Here is a 20,029-nt window from a genome sequence, read left to right as displayed (position 1 = left end):
AGTACATATAAAGTGGCCCCTAGTGCTGCCTTTGGGGAAATATTCAACATTTGCTTAAAAAAAAGCAAAACAAAAACAAACAAAAAAACTATAATAAAATAATGGTAATTCAGCCTTTAACAGGATGTTCTGGAGTAGTCTATGTAACACGTACACATTTATCCTGTCCTAAGGTACAAAATTCCATATACTACTGGAAAAGAAAGTTTTACCTCTCCAGGATCTGACTTTTTGGAAGTTTCACTGGGAACTTTCTGATTCTTCGTATCAGTAAATACAAAAAAGTCCGTGACACACAACATAGCCTGCTGGATGCAGTGGAAAGGGCAGTGAAACCCCAGGGCACTAGGTCAACTTCCAGGCCAGAGGTTATTCAGTATTTCTACAGTCAAGGCTCAGTTGAATAAGACTTCAGTATTTCTCAGTTGGCAAGATTTACTGTGTCCTACACTGAGTAGACATATGTAAAGGATGCTACTCGAGGTGTATATATATATATATATATACACATATATATTTATTTATTATGACTAATTCACATGCTTAACTTTATTGATACCAACACTGAGAAATGAGTAACAGCAAAAAAATTTAGGAAATCCAGATATTCTTTCCTATACAAAACAACATTTTTTCCTTTTAGAGTTTATTCTTGTTGGATTTGATTTTTTTTAACATTGTTTTAAAAGTATCTACTACAATTAGCATTTGGCAGAGAAGTATACTTTATGTGTTCTTTTGGCGTACGTTTTCTGTTCACTTTCTTGAGTAAACTATTCTGTGTACACATTACATGTACTCTTCTGACTGCTACACTTTTATTCTGATTGATACACTGTCTTTCTGACTGTCATGCTGTCTTTCAGACTCAGATACAAAGGATTTCCAAGGATTTCAGATTTAAAGAGAGATAATAAGATTTTCAAAGGGCTGTTCTATGTTTATTGTATGTTTTCTCTCCTGAAATGATAAAAATAAAGCATGTCCTGTTTCCAGAAAATTTTGATAGTTTTCATTGTGTTTTCCTAAGAAGATCTATTTCCTTCATATTAGTTAAGAGTGTAACTCCCCCGTATGGCTGAGTCAACAGCTGCTACAAATTGCTTACAAATGAGAAAATGAAGAAATTTCTGTTTGGACTGCGTATTTGCACACCTCAGTAAAAATGTTACTACATCATGACTGTAAGATCTGGCTGTACATTCTTTGGAGACAGAGCAGATTTCAAAGAGACTTTTTTTGAGGTTTAGGCAAATATTTATGTGAACGTTCTAAACTTACCAATGTCACGCAGTTCTGCTGGCTCTTTTCCTCATTTCCCCAAGGAAGTGTGAGAATATGCATCAGTGATCATCACAAAGATGTGAACAGACCACAATATTCAAAGGTTTATATTAATAATATGGGTGTGTAGATTTCCAGTGGGTTCTACTCCTGCTATTTACTGTCTGTGTGATGGTAAATCCTCAGAGCTCTGGCAATGTTTAACGGTACTGCAGAAATTTACATAAACATCTCTTTGGCCCTAAACTGGACAGCAGATATCCATAATGTGCTTTAGAGCATGGCAGAGCCCTGCACAATGCTTAAAATGTGGGAAATGGGGATAGGAACAGAGCTGTTATTTGTAAAATGTGAATTTTATCTGGTCCTACTGCTTCTGTATCTTTAAAAATTACACAAACCCAAGAGACTTACTTGTTAGCAGCAATAACAAGAGTAACAGCAATATAAACTAACACTCACAGAAATCTATGAAAATACACCTAAAATTCAAAGCACAGGCAAAGCACTCAGGGATCAAACCTGAGCAAGAGTTTCTGTTGCTTTTACCACAGCAGGCTCACCATCACACTGCAGTTCTTGACTGCAACCTCTCACAGTCCCCACCAATGAAGAAAGGATACATTTCTAACTTAATCCAGACTGCCACATGGTAAAGCCATCTGGGAGGATATTTTGAAGGAAACAGATGGAAAAGGAAGAGATTCCTCTGAATGTAGTATAAGATTTACATTATCCTCCATGAACTTCCATGTAGTCCCCATGTTTACATAATTTATCACTATTTCCTTAGACAGCTCAGATTAGAAAGCCTGCATGAGCTCATGTTCTTGTTGTTAATTCTGAGTCTCAACCTCCCTACTTTAAAGGGAAATTAGGCAGTATAAAAAGAAATCAGAGAAAGGCAACCAGACCTGAGTGAAACCCAGCAGCATGAAGTTCTTGATCATCCCACTGTTTTACCTCTCCTTCTTTCAGCCTCAGGAAGACACTGTCATGAGCATTTGCTCACAGTGATAAATTTTTGTCCTTTGCCATGCACTTATATCAGCAAAACTACAATGCTGTGGTACTGTAAGCATGAGGGCAGGGCCTGTTGAAACCAGGAAGGGTTGAAGGTAAGTTCAATGATTTCACTGAACATCCTTTAGTCTAAGGATTAAAAACAGAAATGTTGTCTGTGTAAAGACAGGTCATACAAATAATTTTAAAAGTACTCTTTCACTAGTCAGTTGTGATAACTGGAAAGATCTAAACAGTGTTCTCTCTTCTTTTATGTATTCTCCTGTGTCTCCTCGCTTTCTGCACAAACACCTCTATCACTAATGGGAATGTCAAAGGGCTTCCTTTTTTCTCTCTCACTCTCTCACTGTCTCTGACTACAGAGAAGCTGTTGAGCACCACTGCAGCAGTGGTGGCATCTGTCTGGTTGACACACACCACAGCATCCCTACCAGAATCACCACTTCAGCAAATGGACAGGAAAATCCATGTGGGGAACACTGGTGCTTCAGTTCAAATGCCTGCATCATTGTGCCGTCAATTAAACCTGTCATTACTTTGCTCTGCCACAAAATGACAAAGTCCAGGTCCTCTCTTTGTCCTCCTACACCCCAGCCCAGCTTCAGTCCCAGCTATTTCTTCCCCTCTTGCATCCAGGCTTGCACACAGTTATTGTGCAAACAAAACACTTGCAGGCGTCAGTGCCCGGGGAGCTTAGAGACCTGGCAGCCCCACAAGGCCATCAGCAGCAATGGCTTTGGCCAAGCTGGGCTGCAGGAACAGCCACCAGCTCTAGACTCTTTCTTCCTGCTGAGCTCACTGGGATTGAGCTCTGATATGTACCGGAGGAAAAGGCAACACTAAGAGCCAGCCAGGAGTCTCTGCCTGCTGGATGTGGCCTCCTCTGCACAGCAAGGTTTAGCCTCCCTGTCCCTCAGGTGCCACAGAGGAGATAGCTAGCACTGTGCCCACTGGCAGATTTACTACCATCTTGTGCTAGAAACAGCCTGATTGTAACAGTAACATTTGAAGGATATAAGCAAGACAGGCAGAGGAAATATCTTTTATTAGAACAGCTTGGTGTGTTTTGAATTGTTTGGTGTAGCCAGATTATACACAGTATGTCGTTGGGGACTTATGCAGTGTTTCTTGCATAAACCAGCCTAACAAAAGACATTACCTCTCCTTGCAAAACTTAACCTTACTTGAAAATACTACTACATTCATCCTGCATGTTATCTCCACCATTCAGAGACATTAATATTATTAGCTGTGCCACAGATTCATCATTGCTGCAACTGTATTGATCTCTTTCGTAGAAATCTGATTCCTGCACATGCTTTGGAGAGTTACATCATTTTACCCCTTCAACTCATGGCTAGGATGTCTTCTTTTTTTTATGCAACAGCTCCTAATTCAGATTGCAGTTGATATTATGACAATGTACACTTTATAATAATGCATTAGAACCATAAGGTAGAAAAATGAAAGTATTATTCCCTTCTAAAAGCAGGCCTCTTTCCAGAAGAGCAATGGACCCTTTATGCTCTTGACTCAGCAATCATTCATGTACATGGAGTGACAGCAGCACAGCCCATGGACTCTGCCCAGCAGTGATGGACTTACTCCCATGCCCACAGGTTTTTCTGTTGGTGCACATATAACAAAGTGGTGGAGTTAGGTCCTTAAGGTTTTTAATGCAGGGCAGGCTGGGAGAAGAAAATGAAGTGGATTGTAACTGCAGTGTTGGACTAGTTTCATGACACCCTCATGGCTTGCATTTTGTTCAAAGTGTTTAAAAAGAATAATACTATCCAACACAAAAAGTTCAAATATGTTACTCTTTATGATGGAGTCAGTCTAGTTACCAAGTTCAGCCTATTATATTTTGCAGATTTAGAGAATCCTTTAGAAAAGAAGAGAGATGAGTTTTATGTATATGTCCCTCCCCTCCTTGCTGTAATGCAGTTCCCACTTATTCATGTTCAGGACACACAGAGATGTTTATTACATGCTGGGCTCACACCACAGAGATGTGCATGTGTGTCTTTGTAAGGCAACCAATGCAGAAAGAGGACAATTCTGAGCAGGCACTGTCCACTGCTTCCTCCTCTCTTTCCCAAGGGCCACTGCATGAATTGCTCTGGTGGCTGTGCCCGCAAGCCAACAGCTGTACCCCAGCTCATATGACTGAGGTATTTCCCTTTTTTCTTTACAGTAAAGGAGACCAGTTGAAATATTAAAAGATTATTTCACTTAAAGTAGTCTAAAGAATTTAAATTAGTTTCTCTTACCTGAGCAGGCTTCTTTTGAACCACTTGTTGAGGCTGAAAAGTAAAACAAAAGTACAGTGAGAAAAAAATTGAGAGCACTTAACTGTGATTTTGAGTGCTGGGACAAATATTTTCAGCAGTAGAAATAAAACACAGGAAAAGCCCACATTCAGGAATGTAGAGATGAACATACACAGCTGTCACACCCAGCCTCTCCTATACCTATCTATGACTTTGCTTTGAAGTAGTTCATATTGCTGTGGATAAAGAGGAGTAAGTTAAGTTTGTACAATTAAAACCAAGGTGAAATCTAATTTAGCCTGTTCCATCTTTTAGTTCTTCTATGGTACTGATGCCTTAACATATCAGACCACGAAAGTGGCCTGATTTTATACAACTATAAAATTGTACAACTATTATATTAAATATTAAATTAAAACTATACCACTAGTTCTTGTTGTCTCCACTGCTGCTGCTCTCTTATGACACTCTCAGCTGCGAGTGGAGTGTCTTGCTGTGGGGAAGTCCTCCCTCATCATCATGACCAGGGCCAAAGCTCAGGCAGAGAAGGACACATAACCCCTTTCCTGAGCCATGGCTTCCCAGTAGAGTGAAGACACCCTTGCCAAAACTAGGAGGCTGGGATGGACAGCGGTCCCAGCCCTTGGAAGCTCTGGTTTGAGGCCTTCAGTTGCATGAAGGTGATGCTGTGTTGACCCACGTGAGCCTATTGGTGTAATTATGGAGATGCCCATCATAGGCCAGGTTGGGTGTGTCCACCTGCCTAAGCAGGACCTGGTGACACAGCTGTGGATTCTCAGCAAGTCTCCCTCCTGGCTGCTCCCACCCAGGACTGGGAAACACAGTCCTCACATGAGTCAGGAGACCCACCAAGGCGCCAGTGTGCTTCATCCCCACCTGGGAGGAGTACCAATTAAGTAACAAATGCAGACGTGCTTAAAATATACCATCACTGCCCAGATGATGTGATGACCCTTGTGGGTGCTAGGAGCAGCACGGAACAATAAGGCCACAGATAAAGGATAAAATCCTGACACAGAGCGGACAAAAAGGCTTTTCTTACTTCAGTGGGACAAAGCTGCTGCCTGCCTCCCTCCCTCGGACTTTCTGTTTCCAAAGTATATGAATTGCACCCAATGATTTTCTTCCTGCCCTTCCTTCCTGCTTTTTCCTAATCCCAGCCATGATTTTAGTGCCTTGCTTGGGCAGAAGCCAACATGCCATCCCTCTGCTTGGCCAAAAAGCTAATTTTGATGACACTGTAGTAGGAAATAACTGGAATATTTCTGAATAGGCAGTTTAGTGTAACTGGCCTTTCAGAGCAATATTTCAGTGGGAAGGATCAATGAAAATGTAAATTAAATGTAACTGATTCAATTCAGACTGCCCACCACAAGCGTCCCATTTTAACAAGAGATGCTTTGTTTATTTTCAGTCTTTTTCTAACTCAGTGGAATCCTACTGCTGCTATATTTTGGTATATAAAAGGCTCCAAGTTCTGCTCTCAAATAAATATGAGAGAAAAAGTTATGTGATGACTGGGTCTGTCTTTAAACTTCAGGGTGGACCCCTTCCTTTTCCATTAAATTCCCTTGCAATGGAGAAGCTATTATCAAGGCGCACATTTTATTGATGCCTTCTCCAGGTGGCCTGCAGGCCCTGAACTCATTAATGGACATTTGCTGCCCTTGGACAAAGGAATGATTTGTTTCAAAGGAATCTCTCATAATTACAGAACTCATTGAGCTCTTCTGTAATCTGCCAACAGTAGTTTTTTGCTTTATTTTATTTTTTTTGCCTGTTGATTACACCTGTACATATGTTTACTCCCAAACCACATGAAATATGCAGACATTTTTAGAGGCTGACTGTTTTCTCCAGCTCAGAAATCCCCATATATTTTTGGCCATGGACTCTTATGTTCATGTGACTCTCACTCACTGTAGCTCAATGAAATCTTCTGAAAGAGCTGCCAACTCACCAAATTTTCCATGAATTAGGCCCTGACACTTCAATGAGAGGAAAGACAATGTCTGAAACAAGGCCAGCTCTGGCTTTCTGCCTAGTATGTGTCACAGTAATTCTACCAGCTGCCTTTCTACACAGCAGTTCATACTTTTCAGACCACCAAAAAACCCCTTGAATACTTTCAGTGATAGCTGGGGCTTGAGCTGCCAGCATGTTTTCCCAGCCTCTGGCACCCAGTGGCTCTGGACTGGACCTAGAAAGTTTTTTGTATGTGTATTTGTTTTGTTTTGTTATTTTTATGAATGGCTTCCACATGGGACTCTGACTCCAGCACAACCTGATCCAGCCATTCATAAAAAGCAGAGGGAAAATATTGTACTTTGCCCAGTTGGAAACTGTCTCTGATACTGACCAAGGCTTTCAAGAATTTTAGTCATTCAAGATTTTTGCTATCGCAGTGCCTCATGTCGAGAGCTCCTTGGCAGCACTCGCTTACTGCCGGCTACGTTTCCACTGGACTTGCGATCTGGAGTTCAGCATGTGTTATGCTTTCTCCCTTAGACAGAAGCTCAGCTAGGCAAGCTCAGAAGCAGGGCTCAGTCCCTCAGCCAGTATTAGTGGCACACACCACTGCCATGCTGGGAGCCGTGCCCACTAATATCACATTGAGGGCTCTGGCTTATGGCAGCTGAATCACTGCAAGTGCTGATTTTCAAAGGCATTGCTTTTCCTGCTTCAGCCTGGCTGAGTGGGAGAGGTGGCTGGACAGGCTGTCCAGTCCTGGGAGGGCTGTAGTGTCTGCTCGCTTAGGTCACCCTGACCAGAAGAATGGAGGTGTTCCTCTTGAGGAATTACAAGAAATTTCCCAAGCACCCCTTTAATTTCTTTAACTGTTGTAGATGTGATGCCTTTGGAACCATTTTGACACACTACAGAAACTAATGCTTCAACTTGCTAAACTTTGTGATCACTGTGTTAGGAGATATTTTCAGGGCTTTGAAAGTGACACCTCTGATTCACAAGTGTTGCGTCTGCCTGTTCAATTAACTGGAAAGAAAGAGACTCTGCACTGGTTATGGAAAAGACTGGAACTATAAAATAGCCATGGACAAGAGGCTTTAAAGAGGTGCTCTGGAGCAAAATTAATTTATAAGCAAGAAACGAGAGCTCTGAACCATTAAGTACTGTCCCTGCCAGGAGCCTGCTGAGTAAGATGGCAGAACTTCTACTCTGTCAGATGCTCTCTCACTTATGTCAGCAATCTTAAGAGAAGCTTTGTGCAACACAGCCCTTTCACATTTCATTTTTATCTTAAGTTTGAAAAACAGCTATTCTACACTGCACGTACATTAGCTGAAGTTCCATACACTTGAAAGAAAATTTCAAGGTTTTTTACATCATATGCAAGCACAAGTCAACACTAAGTATCTTTTTTAAATATGTATGAGACAGGAAGAACAAGGGACAGTGTTGGAAAAATCCTATGACCAAGTCATTTAAATGTCTATCATACAAGAACAAATCCAAAATGCAGCAGTATTTCTTTTGCCATGTTTAAAATATTAAGTATGTGAGATAAGGTAAAAGATAATGATTTAAGACTTCAGGATAATATTCCTGACTTTGAACAGAAAAAACCCTACAAAATGCCTGAAAAGGAGAGTACACAAAGTTTTCATGGTTTTATCTTTGCTGTAAGGTTTGAATGTTCAAGGCCCAACTGTTTATCTTCTACACTTCTTCCACTCCTCCTCTGTCACACATCCTTCATTTTGCTTTTTTAATTTTTTTTTTCTTTTCAAATTCTGTTACTTTATGTCAGTATCTTACATATCCTTACAGCCTATACTGGTCAAAAAATGTCTTTGCTTTCTATATGAGAACAAAAGAGCAGCCTCATGTGATAAGTTCATAGTCATCTTGTACCAGAAGCCAAAAGTTGTATCAAATTCAATTTGTCACACTTCTCATTCATGGGAGTCCATCTTATCCTGTGACTTTTCCTAGTGTTATAAGGCTAAGGAAGGAAAATGGAAGGATAAGGGTAAGTCTATGTCAACTAGGATGAGCAATGCTGGAACACATTTTTAACGATCAGAGATAACAGCATTGGTTTCAATGTAAATAATCCCCTGACTGCTGTGCCTGAAGTTCCAAGGGCAAGCTGCACACACACAGCACTCTTAGATTTTGTGTTCGTGTCTTCCTCTTCAAACTGTGTATTATGAAGATGCCTGACTGATGCTTCTTGGCAACAGTGACCCTTGGTTTTTTATTAACAGCTTGACACAGATAAGACACTTGCATGGAGGGAGCTCTGCTGGTGAGACTAAATGACCACGATGGAAACTAATACCCAGTCAGGATGACATTTATAGTGCTGACAGCTCAGTGTTTTGCAGAGATCATTAAAATAATTTCATAGGTCATCCAAACACTTGTAGTTCTAAATTAAAAGATGAGTAAAACCATATTTAGTCTTTTTGTCTACATACTTTTGAAAAATCAGGAAGTTCATATTATACCAGTTGAAACCAATATTATCTAAAATAAATCACATCTTACAAGCAGTTCCATATGACAGCAGAATAACTACCATTCTGCCCTACAGCTTTAGTTGGTTTGAGTCCAGCCTTTCTCTCCCTCTTCCAGCACAGAGTGATACAGTGCTGGGACCAGGGGCCCACACAGCCTGCCAGGAAACCCTCACCTTCCAGCAAAAGCCACTTGCAGCTTCCTGATCATCAGTAGGAATCTCCCTGAGATTGCATGGGACAATGTGCCTGCCATTCCCTCCTCAGGTCCAGGTATGCTCATGGCTTTCTTTAGTAATAATCCTCCTTTTGAGGCAGTAGCAGAACTGCATTTTTATCCCATCACTAGTGAGGGGGCTTGTGTTTTGGAAGCACAGGTCATGAATTCTCCTGCCTCCATCACATGTTTGCAGTCAACTGGCAACCATGGTGTCTGTGTATGCACACTGCTGTGGGTCATTAGAATCTAACAGCAAAACCATCTGGCCCTTAGAGTTCAAAGGAGATTTCACAGTTCTCTGTGCAGTCTCATAAATGACACTAATAGTAATCTGTGGAGAATTCTGGCAAAATCTGTGAAACTAGTCTTTATTTTCTATCCTACTTGGCACTCCTCTGAGTTTTTAATACAAAATACAAAGTCAGATCATTGCAAAGATATTTATTAGCTTTTAAACTGACCTTCCCTGACTGATGCTGGTAAACTCTGCAACATGTCAGAAGCTGCACCGGTTAGTCAATGATAAAGAGTATTTCTATTCCACTTGTTGAGGAGAGCAGAAAGCATCAGAGTTTACCAAGCACATAAAGTGACTTTTAATATTTATTCGACCAGCACAAAAATTTTATATTTAATTTCGCAAACCTAAAACACACTACTTGAAATTACTCTTTTAATAGTCTTAAAATTCCAGCAGTGGCACATATATCCAGTTAGGTACACATATATATCCAATAGAAGTCAAGAAACTGACTTAATCTGGGTTAGGATTTTGTATATTTTGTTTACAGACAGCTACATTCACTACAAAATATCTGTAAGCTGCTTCATTTGGAATGGTTTTCTGTTCTGAGATGAATAAAACAGTGAAAAACATGTATTAAAAAATCAAATTCTGTTTTCTTTTATGCTCATATAATTCATTATTTCTCAGTTGCTTTGACCCAACCTTACTCCCACCATTACAAATCTTGACAAGTACAAATTTAATGGTTAGAACAGAAGGGAAAACCCATCATTTTTATTCATGTGCTAGCTGAACTGTTAGTTCAAGCAAAACAATATTCCAGTAAGTTTATCAAGGATACAATCAAATCAAAGCACAGTAGCTTGAAATGTTCAAGACAGATATTACTATTTTTTATAATATTTCAGCCAGTATTGGTTACCTTTCCATAAAATATTTAGGGCAGTGCAGCTTATGAAATACCTGTTTAATGGGCCTTGTATCTGTGGTTCAATACAATAAGCAAAGTTTAAATTGGTGTACTCAGCTAAAATCAATACAGCTTGTCATCAGAAGGATCTGCTCTTGCTGACTGCTCTTCTTCAGAGTCACTGCTGCTCTGTGGGGTTTCCCTATTACTTCATTATCAGCCGTCACGCACTTGCTAAGCTATTCTGATGCATTTTGCTTAAGCTTAGTTGGGCACCCTCTGCATTTTTCTGCTAAAATATTAAGAAGCATTTTCTGTCTTTCAGAATAATTCTAGCACACAGTTCAGCACTGAGGTTTTCTTTATATACACCTAAGGAAACATGAGCTGGCTCTTTTGTCTGGCAAATGTCATGTATGTCTGTCTATTTATAACTCCCTACACAGACAGACTATTGAGAAAGCCAGAGGGGAGGTTTCAGTCATTCTTAGCTATAGCGTAAAGAAAAAAACCTTACATTTTAGTAGACAGAAATAAACTATAAGTTATTTGCAAAGAAACCAAGCCCTCATTATTCAGGGATAAACTGATCAGAAACTATTTAGCTTTATACCTTGCAGACTTGTCCTGACAAATAACTATTGTGCAACTGTTTATCTCCAGACTGTCTTGTCTGTTTAGATATAGCAACTTCTGTGTTCACCATGCATTTGTCTTGGCCCATGTGGAAATGACTTTTGGTCACTGCTAAACAGGCTAGATTTGAATTGATGATCTAGAGGTGGAAAGCGCTGTATCACATTACAATCTGGTTCCAACTTTGGGGTTAGAGTCTTCTCTCTCTTCTTGCTCAGGCACCTCCCACCATAGGGACTGAAAATCCAGGGCAGTTTCTGCTGCAGAGGTCATTCCCAGTGGAACCACTGCATGGAGCTAATCAGAGCTGCAGGACTGTCAGCAGTGGACTCATCTCTGTACCTGACTGCCAGAAGCTCCCAAATCCTCTTGACCTTTGCACTGCTCTCCAGTGAAGTAACAGAATAAATAGCATAGTAAATTCCCAAACAAGCCAACCTGCTGCAAAATCTGCTGCTGTCTGGAAAGTGAACTCTGAACTTCAGTGGTTTTGCTCAAAATGTAACTATTGCCAGGTAACATTCCTCTTTATGGCCTCTGATGTTCACTTTTCACAATTTTAAGGTCACAAAGACATCAACTCATTCAGTGACAGTGTCCTTGTGTCATTTAGAAACCTGAAATATGTGCAGCAAATTTTCCACAATGTAGGCTTAGATATAAATCAACAAATTTCCAAACCTAAAAAAGCTTCTGCCAACAACAGGCCCAAGCCTAGAAGCAGGAATGGAAAAAGAACTGAAGTGGCAGTGATGGAAAACAAAGGGTAAACTGCTCCACTACAGCAGTGTCCCAGCAGTATCAGGTGGTAGCTCTGTCCCTGGCTATCCACCTCTACCATGGTGATGAGGCAATGGCCATGCCACAGCCCAGACCTGTACTTCTCAAGAAGGAGGATACTGATGAAAATACAGTATGCACTTCCCTTGGCCTCCAGGCACGTTCTCCACTCTGGAAAGGCAGCCATTCAAGCTACTTGAAGGTAGGGAGAGTAGAGCCAAGCAGTTTGTGGCCTCCCTTGGTATTTCTCAGTGGCAGCCTGTGGCATGACCCTTCAGTTTAGCTGCATACTCTAAGAGCTGCTGCCTCCAGAGGCTTGCACTTCTTGTTTTAGCAAGGCACATCTCAGCCAGAGGAGGACAGCACCAGAGTGGGCACTATGGAAAGGCAGGTGCAGGAGACTGATCTGCCTAGAACACCTTCAGACTTCACCAACAAGAGAAAACAATCCAGTCCAAGACCTCTGCCTGTCTTGTATCTATACCACTTTTCCTCCAGACTGCCTAGGAGGAAGAGCTCTGGGCTGGGCTACTTCCTTAACCACATCTGTTACGTGGCAGAGGACAAGATGGTGAAGGAAAGCAAGCTGTGCACAGCACAGACTACTGTAGGGCAGTGCTAGAGGCTGTGTTCAGGCACTGTTCAACTCTCTGAGCACAGACACAGCACTAGGTACTGTTAGAAAGAGCTGTCTGCCCCCTTATCTGCACAAACTGGGGTAAGGGATTTTACGCAGCCGTTTTTGCACAGCCATTCCTACTCCTTCAGGGATGTAAAGCATCTTGTACAGAATTTATGTGGTCAACCCCAGGCACAGCCCTAAACTCCTGCAGGACCTTCCCCTTCCCATCCAATCCACTGCCTCCCTTGACCTCCCATTGCCCTGTGACGGCTGGGCAGGGTTTTCCTCCAAAGAAAAAGCACACAGGGCAAGGAAGGCAAATCAACTGTGCCTGGCTGATTTTCTGCAGCTGAGGATCTGGCCTGAGGCATTTCTCTTGAACTTCTTTGTCTGAGCAGATCCATTGGTAGCCACATGGTTGGCTGGGGATGTTTTTGTATGTCTGGGATATACAGATGTCTGATAGCTGTCTGTCTATTGAATAGATTTGATAATTATTACTGCCTCCAGGACACTGATGCTGCTAAGAGCATCTGTCAGAGTCCAAGCAGTGACTGCTGACATTCTGGCATAGTTTCATAAAGAAGTCAGTGTCCAAAATAGAAATACATTTTCCTCGTACTTGAAATATACCGGGGCTTGGTGGTGAGTCGTTGCAATTAATCCACTTCCTGGCTGGATATGTTTTGGGATCATTCTGCTGCGTGGTATATTAAATACTGAACTAATTTCATACTCTTATCTTTACATGGAAATTACATTCATTATGTCCAAAGGTATGATTTCTATGTCCTTTTTGCAAAGCAGAAAAAACCTCACCGTTCCATTGCATTTTTGGTGTGATTTTACTCATTAACAGCAATTTCCTCACATGCATCATTGTGAAATCCATGCAACACAGTAATGTATTTTAAAAGACAGTAGCAAACAGATTTTTTTTTATCTAGCTATAACCCATTTAATAAAAGATTGCAAAGTCAACATCTATCCTACTGTCAATATCCTATTGTCAGCCTCTCAACAGCAGCAGAAATATGAATACTGTCTGAGTACACATGCTTCCCTTAGTCTGAAAGAGAGTGAAAAGAGGGGGAAGAGATGAAGAAAGAAAGAGATTCTGCTCTTTATAATCCTGGTGGTAGTTTTGGTGTTGTTCTATTTATGTCCCTGGACAGACCCTGAATTTAACCCAGTCTAGGAGAAAAGAATTTGACCGTAATTTTACAGGACAATTACCTGACTGTCTAGCTATAGTTATTTAATAGCCTTTTGGAAGCTACATGTGACTTAAAGATCCTATTTGTTGCTTGGATCTAACAATGTGAACATCAAAGGTATGTGTGTAAGGTATGCACACAAATCCCCTGCAGATTTTTTCATAATAGTACTGAAACCCGACACCACATCAAGAATGCAGCGCCTGGAGCACCCTACTACAGCCCCGCTCCCTTGTAAAGTTTAACGTGGTTTCCTTGCTCACAGAACTCCATCCGCCACTTGGAAAGCAGCCTGCTTTTAAAGGTTAGGGTTGCGAGGGAGGGCTTGTGAACATTTTAGCAAATGCAGATCATTTCAGAGAATAGATGGATATTTATTCTCAGTTCCTGAAAACTCTCCCGTATTTTGTCACTTCTGTTGCTGAAGTGACAAAACCTAATTTTTCATGCTGCAAAAACATAGTTAAATCCTGTCCTTGGCTAAATTCTGCCCTTAGATCCAGAGTCTACTGAAAGAGCTAAATGCTTCAATCTTCCAATTAGTTACATTTTATTGTGCTTGGAACCTCTGTGGTTTGGGACATGCCAAAAATATACCAGTTGGCAGTATCAGTGGCTAGGTGGTCCTGGCAGCAGAGGTGAACGCAGCTTGCTGGATGAAAGAAGGAGAAGGAGAGCTGGCCTCCAAATGCTGCTGTAGTTGGCACAGAGAGGCATACCCTTTCTGGGAATTAGGTGCATTGGGTAGATAGAAGCTTGTTTTGCAGCTGAACATAATCCACCTTGGTGAGATCAGGTATTATATCAGCACCAGATCATTTAACAGCAGCTGCAAGATCATTTTAGCATTGGCAGCAATTGGCCAAGGCTACTTTGATACTCTAGATACTGACTCTAGGTAAGGGTGATGGTGTAGAGCAAGGTCCTTCTGTTGGTGGTCAGCAGGCTGCTCCCAGGCATCTAAATATCCCCACATTCCGTGGCTGTGGCTGCCCAACCACAAGCAAGGCCTTCTCTTGAGAAAGGACCCTGGGAACATGACAGTGTGCCTTAAGGAAAGCCTCACGGACACCAGGGGTTGCTGTGAGCCCACTGCTCTCCCAGGCCATCCCCATGGCCAGCAAGGAGGTCACCAGTGAAGGAAGGAAAATTGGAGGAGGGATGAGGAAACAACTGTGTTGCTGGTGCCATCATATGTACACCTAGGAGCTTCTGGAAATCTTTGGCTAGTAGAAAACAGTGCTTGGAAGTTTTGGATGGGTTGCATATTGGGAAAGATGCAAAAGGATGGGATGGAGGAATGAAAGTGGCAAGGAGAGATGGCAGGAAAGAGTGGGACCAAACATATACCAACTTCTCTGCTTAGACACAAATGGGAACAAGGTCTCTGCACTGCCATTTATGCACAAGGAACCGAGAGGAAAAACAGAAATACATTGTTCTTATTTCTTTTTGTCCACCAAGCTCACAATACGGCTGAACTGTTGTCATACTTTTGGCTTCTTCCATGCTCTGAAAGTGTGTGCATTACTGACATATTTTGAGTTTTGTGGAGTTTTCAAAGAGAGCAACTGGAAAGTTCAGTTAAAAAGAACTTTTTTAGGTACCAGTGGGGTTTTCATATTTTAGTATCAGATGCATTTTGTAGGCTTTATGGTAGTGCTTTGTCTTAGATCACAAAAAGGAAGACAGAAATAGGAAGGCCCTGTAACTGTACTGCCTTGGGGAGCAGAAGATCCCACCCCACCCACAAGACTGATGACAGCAGGATCCATGGGAGGATGTGTTCTTCCTGAAGAACTCCAGCCATCTCTCAGAACAGTAATTGTGCAGGAGAGCGTCTGCTTCAGCTTTTTGGCTGGACCCACTGGCAACAGGATAGCCAGGACATTCACTGTTTATTATACAGGCATTTTAAAAGGGAGGGAGACAGTGATGGGATAAGGAGCTGCCCATGCCACTTTGTCTTTCATCACTTCTCAGGAATGTCTGCCTTCAGGGCTAATTTAGATGCATTTACATAATAAATGTGTGGCCTTTTCAGCCACATTTTTTCACTTTAATTTCTGCCTGCCCTTGCTGACATATGCCCTTGGCAATTTGTGGTTATTTTCCTCATTCTGCATTGTAGAATTGTCCTCTATTACTGGTTTTTCTTTTATAGTTAAGCAAACACATAGCTCATGAAAGTGATATAGTCTAGCTCTATTTTACTTAGCAAATACTGGGGGGGGGTTTATTTTCTTTTTTTCTTCTTATTTTCCGTCAAAAAGACAATGCTTTGCTGACTGTAAACTGGTTTACACCCAATAAGTAAGTTCCATATGGCTCATCTAGAAACATCAGGGTCCTCCCTCTCCCTACTCCTAATCGTGATGGGCCCAACTCTTGGGCTGGGACTGGCTGAATAGTCCCTTATGGAGGTACTCGAGGTCTCTATGCTCAGCTCTAACCATGACTTAATACTTGATGACAAATCTTTCACATCCATGCTCATCCCATGGCATGATGATGTCTGTGCTCGGATCAACTGACAGACATCAGATCAGATGTCTGATGAGGAGCAGAATACCATCCTTGAAGGTAAGACACAGTGAAAAGAGCCTTCAGAAAAGAGAATGCAGGATAATTTTGCACTATTGAGAATTTTGCACTATTGATAATAGGCAAGATCAAGCCTAGGGAGCTTAGATTAAATCACCTTGCCCTAGAAACAACAGCACAAGACAGTATTACTACAGTTCAGACATGAGGTAGCATATCCAGTGTTCATGGCAGAGAAGGTAGGATGTAATTATCCAAACTGGACTTTGGCTAATACACTGGGATCAAAACCTGGTGCCATAGGGACTCCGATGACCACAAGTGGTCAGGGCCTTGATTTTATATCTCAGCTGAAAAGCAACACCTTCAAAAACAACAACTTTCTTGAGTACCATGCAAAATCATTCTTTCTAAGTGAATCAGAAATAAAAGGACATCCCAGCACAGCAGCTAGGGGTCTCTGGATGTATTTACTTTGCTTCTCAATTAGCCTATATAATCTGATAGCCCAGAGGACATATACATCCCCATTGACATCACTGTTGTACAGAGAAAACACCACACTGCTGCTGCTCTGCAGGAATATCCACACAGAAGTTCCAGAAAAATCAAACAGTAAGATATAAGCAAGGAAAACTGAAGAAATTGACACAAAATCCACTAAGACCAGATGCACAAAACTAGAAATCTCAAATTTGTTCAATCTTAGAGAAGTGGACCCCGCTCAAATCCATTGGGCTGGTAGCATGAGCAACTCCATGCAGGACAGCACAGGACTGTGGCACTAGAAGAAAATAGATCTTGGAGGTTCCACAGTGTGGGCCAATGTATATGTCTTTCAGCTATAAAGTTATATATAATGTAGGAATATGTTGCAATGCATGTTCAGAATCAATTTAAAATCAGTTATCGGTCTTTGCTTTAGGTAGGTGCTGGTTTGAACACACCTGAGGAAACAGCATTACATGTGTAAGATCATGTTAGATGGATTTCACTCAAATTAGATACAAATGATACTACATGCAGAGTAGACCAGCAAACCTAATAGCTTATCTCCTTCATATGATTTCAGAAACCAAAATGTGAGTTTTGACTGACAGTAACAGATTGTCCTATTTTCAAAGAAAAATCTAGTTAACAGAAACACAGGCGTGTTTGCTCCTGATCTCATATTAGAAGCTTGAGTAAACATTTGTCTGGCTTGCTGGATGTATAGAAGTATTAGTTAATTCTTTACCCAGTCATTTTTCATTTGTTTGATAGTACTAATGCTATGAATGATTACATATTATTTACTTACGCCCTTAGAAGCAACTGAATTTAAACATTTTCTCCTATTTCCTTTCTGCTGCTGCCTATTCTGTAAAACGAGGATTTCTGCATCTTAACCACATTCAGTGCCTACAGCATTATGAAAAAACCCCAGCAACAAATACACAAAATCCAAGGCTTCCTTTGCTTGTTACTTTATTTAGTTTATTATGGTCTCATTGTTTTACTTTAATGGCTGGAGCTTGATACCATAATCATTTTCCCCAGTCAGTTCATAATATCAATTCCCCTGTAGGTCAGAAACAATACCTCAGGAAATACCACCTGCTATTCAGGGATATCGCAGGAAATTTGCATTTCCACTTTGTAAAGTGTTATTATTTTGGACTGACAACCAAACATTTATTTCATTATCTCTAAGTCTTTGGGTCCCTGAAAGCAAGAGAGAGAACGGGTGTTCTGGCTGGCCTCCCACTAGCTTTTCATGGTCATTAACAATCTAGGGTGAGAAGACAAACATCTCACTGCTGAAAGATGTGTGCTTCACAGGCAGCTCTCCCTGTCATCTCCTCTTGAGTATGACAGCAATTCAGCTGTTTCATCAGTCTACCCTGCTTTGCCAGCCCTCCTTTGGAGTGGGGCTGCCGCCTGAGTGCATCTTTCCCTCCTCTGCAAAGAGCACTGAGGAATGGGTGGATGCAGCCAGAGGATTTACTCCTCTGAGGGAATACCTGATGCTTGAGCATGATTTCTGCAGGGCGTTTGATGTCTTAAATCTACCCTTTTATTCATTGGGTGTGAGAATGTGGCATTTTGGGACCATCAGCAGGGGAAGGAAGGTTGCCCCCAGGCAGATGCTTGCAAGCCTTGCCACCTTCGCAACAGCTGTAGCAAGTATCCCCAAAAGACTTCATCCTTCCAGTACTTTTTTCCCCAAACAGGCATTTTGAGGTGACCACCAATACAAACTCCACACACTGAATGCAGAAATACCCCTAAAAATGGCTTTATTTGTGGAGGTCTGTCCAAATCCCACTCCATGGCTCAGGAGGAAGTGTGACTGTGGGAACTTTCTTGAAGTTTGCTTCTTCTTGGCTGACCAAACATATCGCAGAGAATTCATTTCTGCGAGGAATGCCTTGAAGCAATTTTTTATATTATGACAGTGTTTCATGATTTATCTCTATTTCGAGCAGCAGCACTGGAGACTGCTGAGTGTGGGCAGTGAGTATTACTGGCTGGTTGAAAGGGAACTTTCCTTTGGCTGGTGGCACAGAAGGACACAGATGAGGCACAGAGTAGGTAGGAATGCACTCACCATCAGCTTCCCTGAGTCAACTGACCAGCCCCTCATGCAGGGGAGCTGCACTGCCATGGCCAAGCCATCCTGCTGCTGGGGAGCTCCACATTGCACAGAGCCAGGGGTAATCCAGGCTCCTCTGTCACGGCGCAGGGGCAAGACTGAAAGCTGCCTCTACACCTGCAGGTCCAAGCTGCAGATGTGGCACTGGCACAAGCAGCTCCAAAGCTATCCAAACTGGTATGAGATCAGTTTGCTTCTCTTACCCAAGAAGAGGAAATGCAAAGAGGTATAACGTCACCATTTCCTTTTCCAGATATGAGGACTATCACAAATCAGCTGAAAAGTCCCCCACACCACCACAGGGAGTCCTGCCCTTTTGTTTGGATTCAGCAGTCGGTGTCAACAGTGAGGTCTTGCTGGCAGAAGTGAGCTGAGAGCTGGCACTGACTCAGAGGTTGTTTGTACAAGGGCTGTCTTTTAAAACTTCATACTGATAAAACTTATGACTGTGTTGAGAGATGCTCATAAAACACTGAGTCGCCTCTTATTCAATTAAGGAAGCTGTCACTGAACTTTCAAGGAGGCCTGAGTGGGTTACTCCCCTCCATGCTGGGCTGAACTCAGAAATACCAATCTGCGTGACACTTTGGATGACCTGGGCTGCCAGTCAGAAAGTTCAAAAGGTGAGGAGCACCTCTCAACAGGAATAAACAGTGACACACATTTGAAAATAACCCTTGTGAATACAATTAGCTGTTTGGTTCCCTCTCCTGCCTGGAAGCTAAAAAGCTGCCTAGAAGAGATGGCAAGAAATGACTGCAAACCAGCTGACAGTCACCTTCAGGGCTTTTTTAAAAGTCAGGAGAAGAGAAATGCCAAAGTTTAACATATAAACTGAAAAATGTTTAATTTTAAGACATTTATGTTCATTTTATGATAGCAAAATCAATATTAATACAGAATGTAAACCATTTTATAGCCTCCATACAGGACCCCACTGTTGCCCCCTTCCCAAGAAGTCTGGCTTTTGGGCAGATGAGTACTAGCAGTGGGAGGTTCAGAAATGCTGGTCCTAATATATAACACCAGAGCAAGACCTTCTGCCCTTCCTCAGACAAACTGCCTAATGACTTCAGTGAGAGTTCTGCCTGAGTAAAAATACCAGGTTTTGGCCCATTACCTTCAAATGGATAGAA

At 41.7% G+C, this 20,029-nt stretch overlaps 1 protein-coding gene across 3 annotated transcripts in view; it reads right to left on the bottom strand.

Moving 5' to 3' along the window:
• HMGA2 (high mobility group AT-hook 2) overlaps positions 1-20,029 on the bottom strand; it is a 138,042-nt gene that overhangs the window by 17,663 nt on the left and 100,350 nt on the right. For all 3 annotated transcript variants that reach the window (XM_085044414.1, XM_085044397.1, XM_085044406.1), the window contains one exon: positions 4,581-4,613. In XM_085044414.1, coding sequence (XP_084900540.1) covers positions 4,581-4,613 — 33 coding nt within the window. The remainder of the gene's footprint in view (positions 1-4,580; positions 4,614-20,029) is intronic.

This window comes from Lichenostomus cassidix, chromosome 1Aa (genome assembly GCF_008360975.1).
Source record: "Lichenostomus cassidix isolate B80296 chromosome 1Aa, HeHo_3.0, whole genome shotgun sequence".
NCBI classification, from domain to species: domain Eukaryota; kingdom Metazoa; phylum Chordata; class Aves; order Passeriformes; family Meliphagidae; genus Lichenostomus; species Lichenostomus cassidix.
Note: the sequence above shows the minus strand (reverse complement) of the source record. Positions and strands in the feature narration are given on the sequence as shown.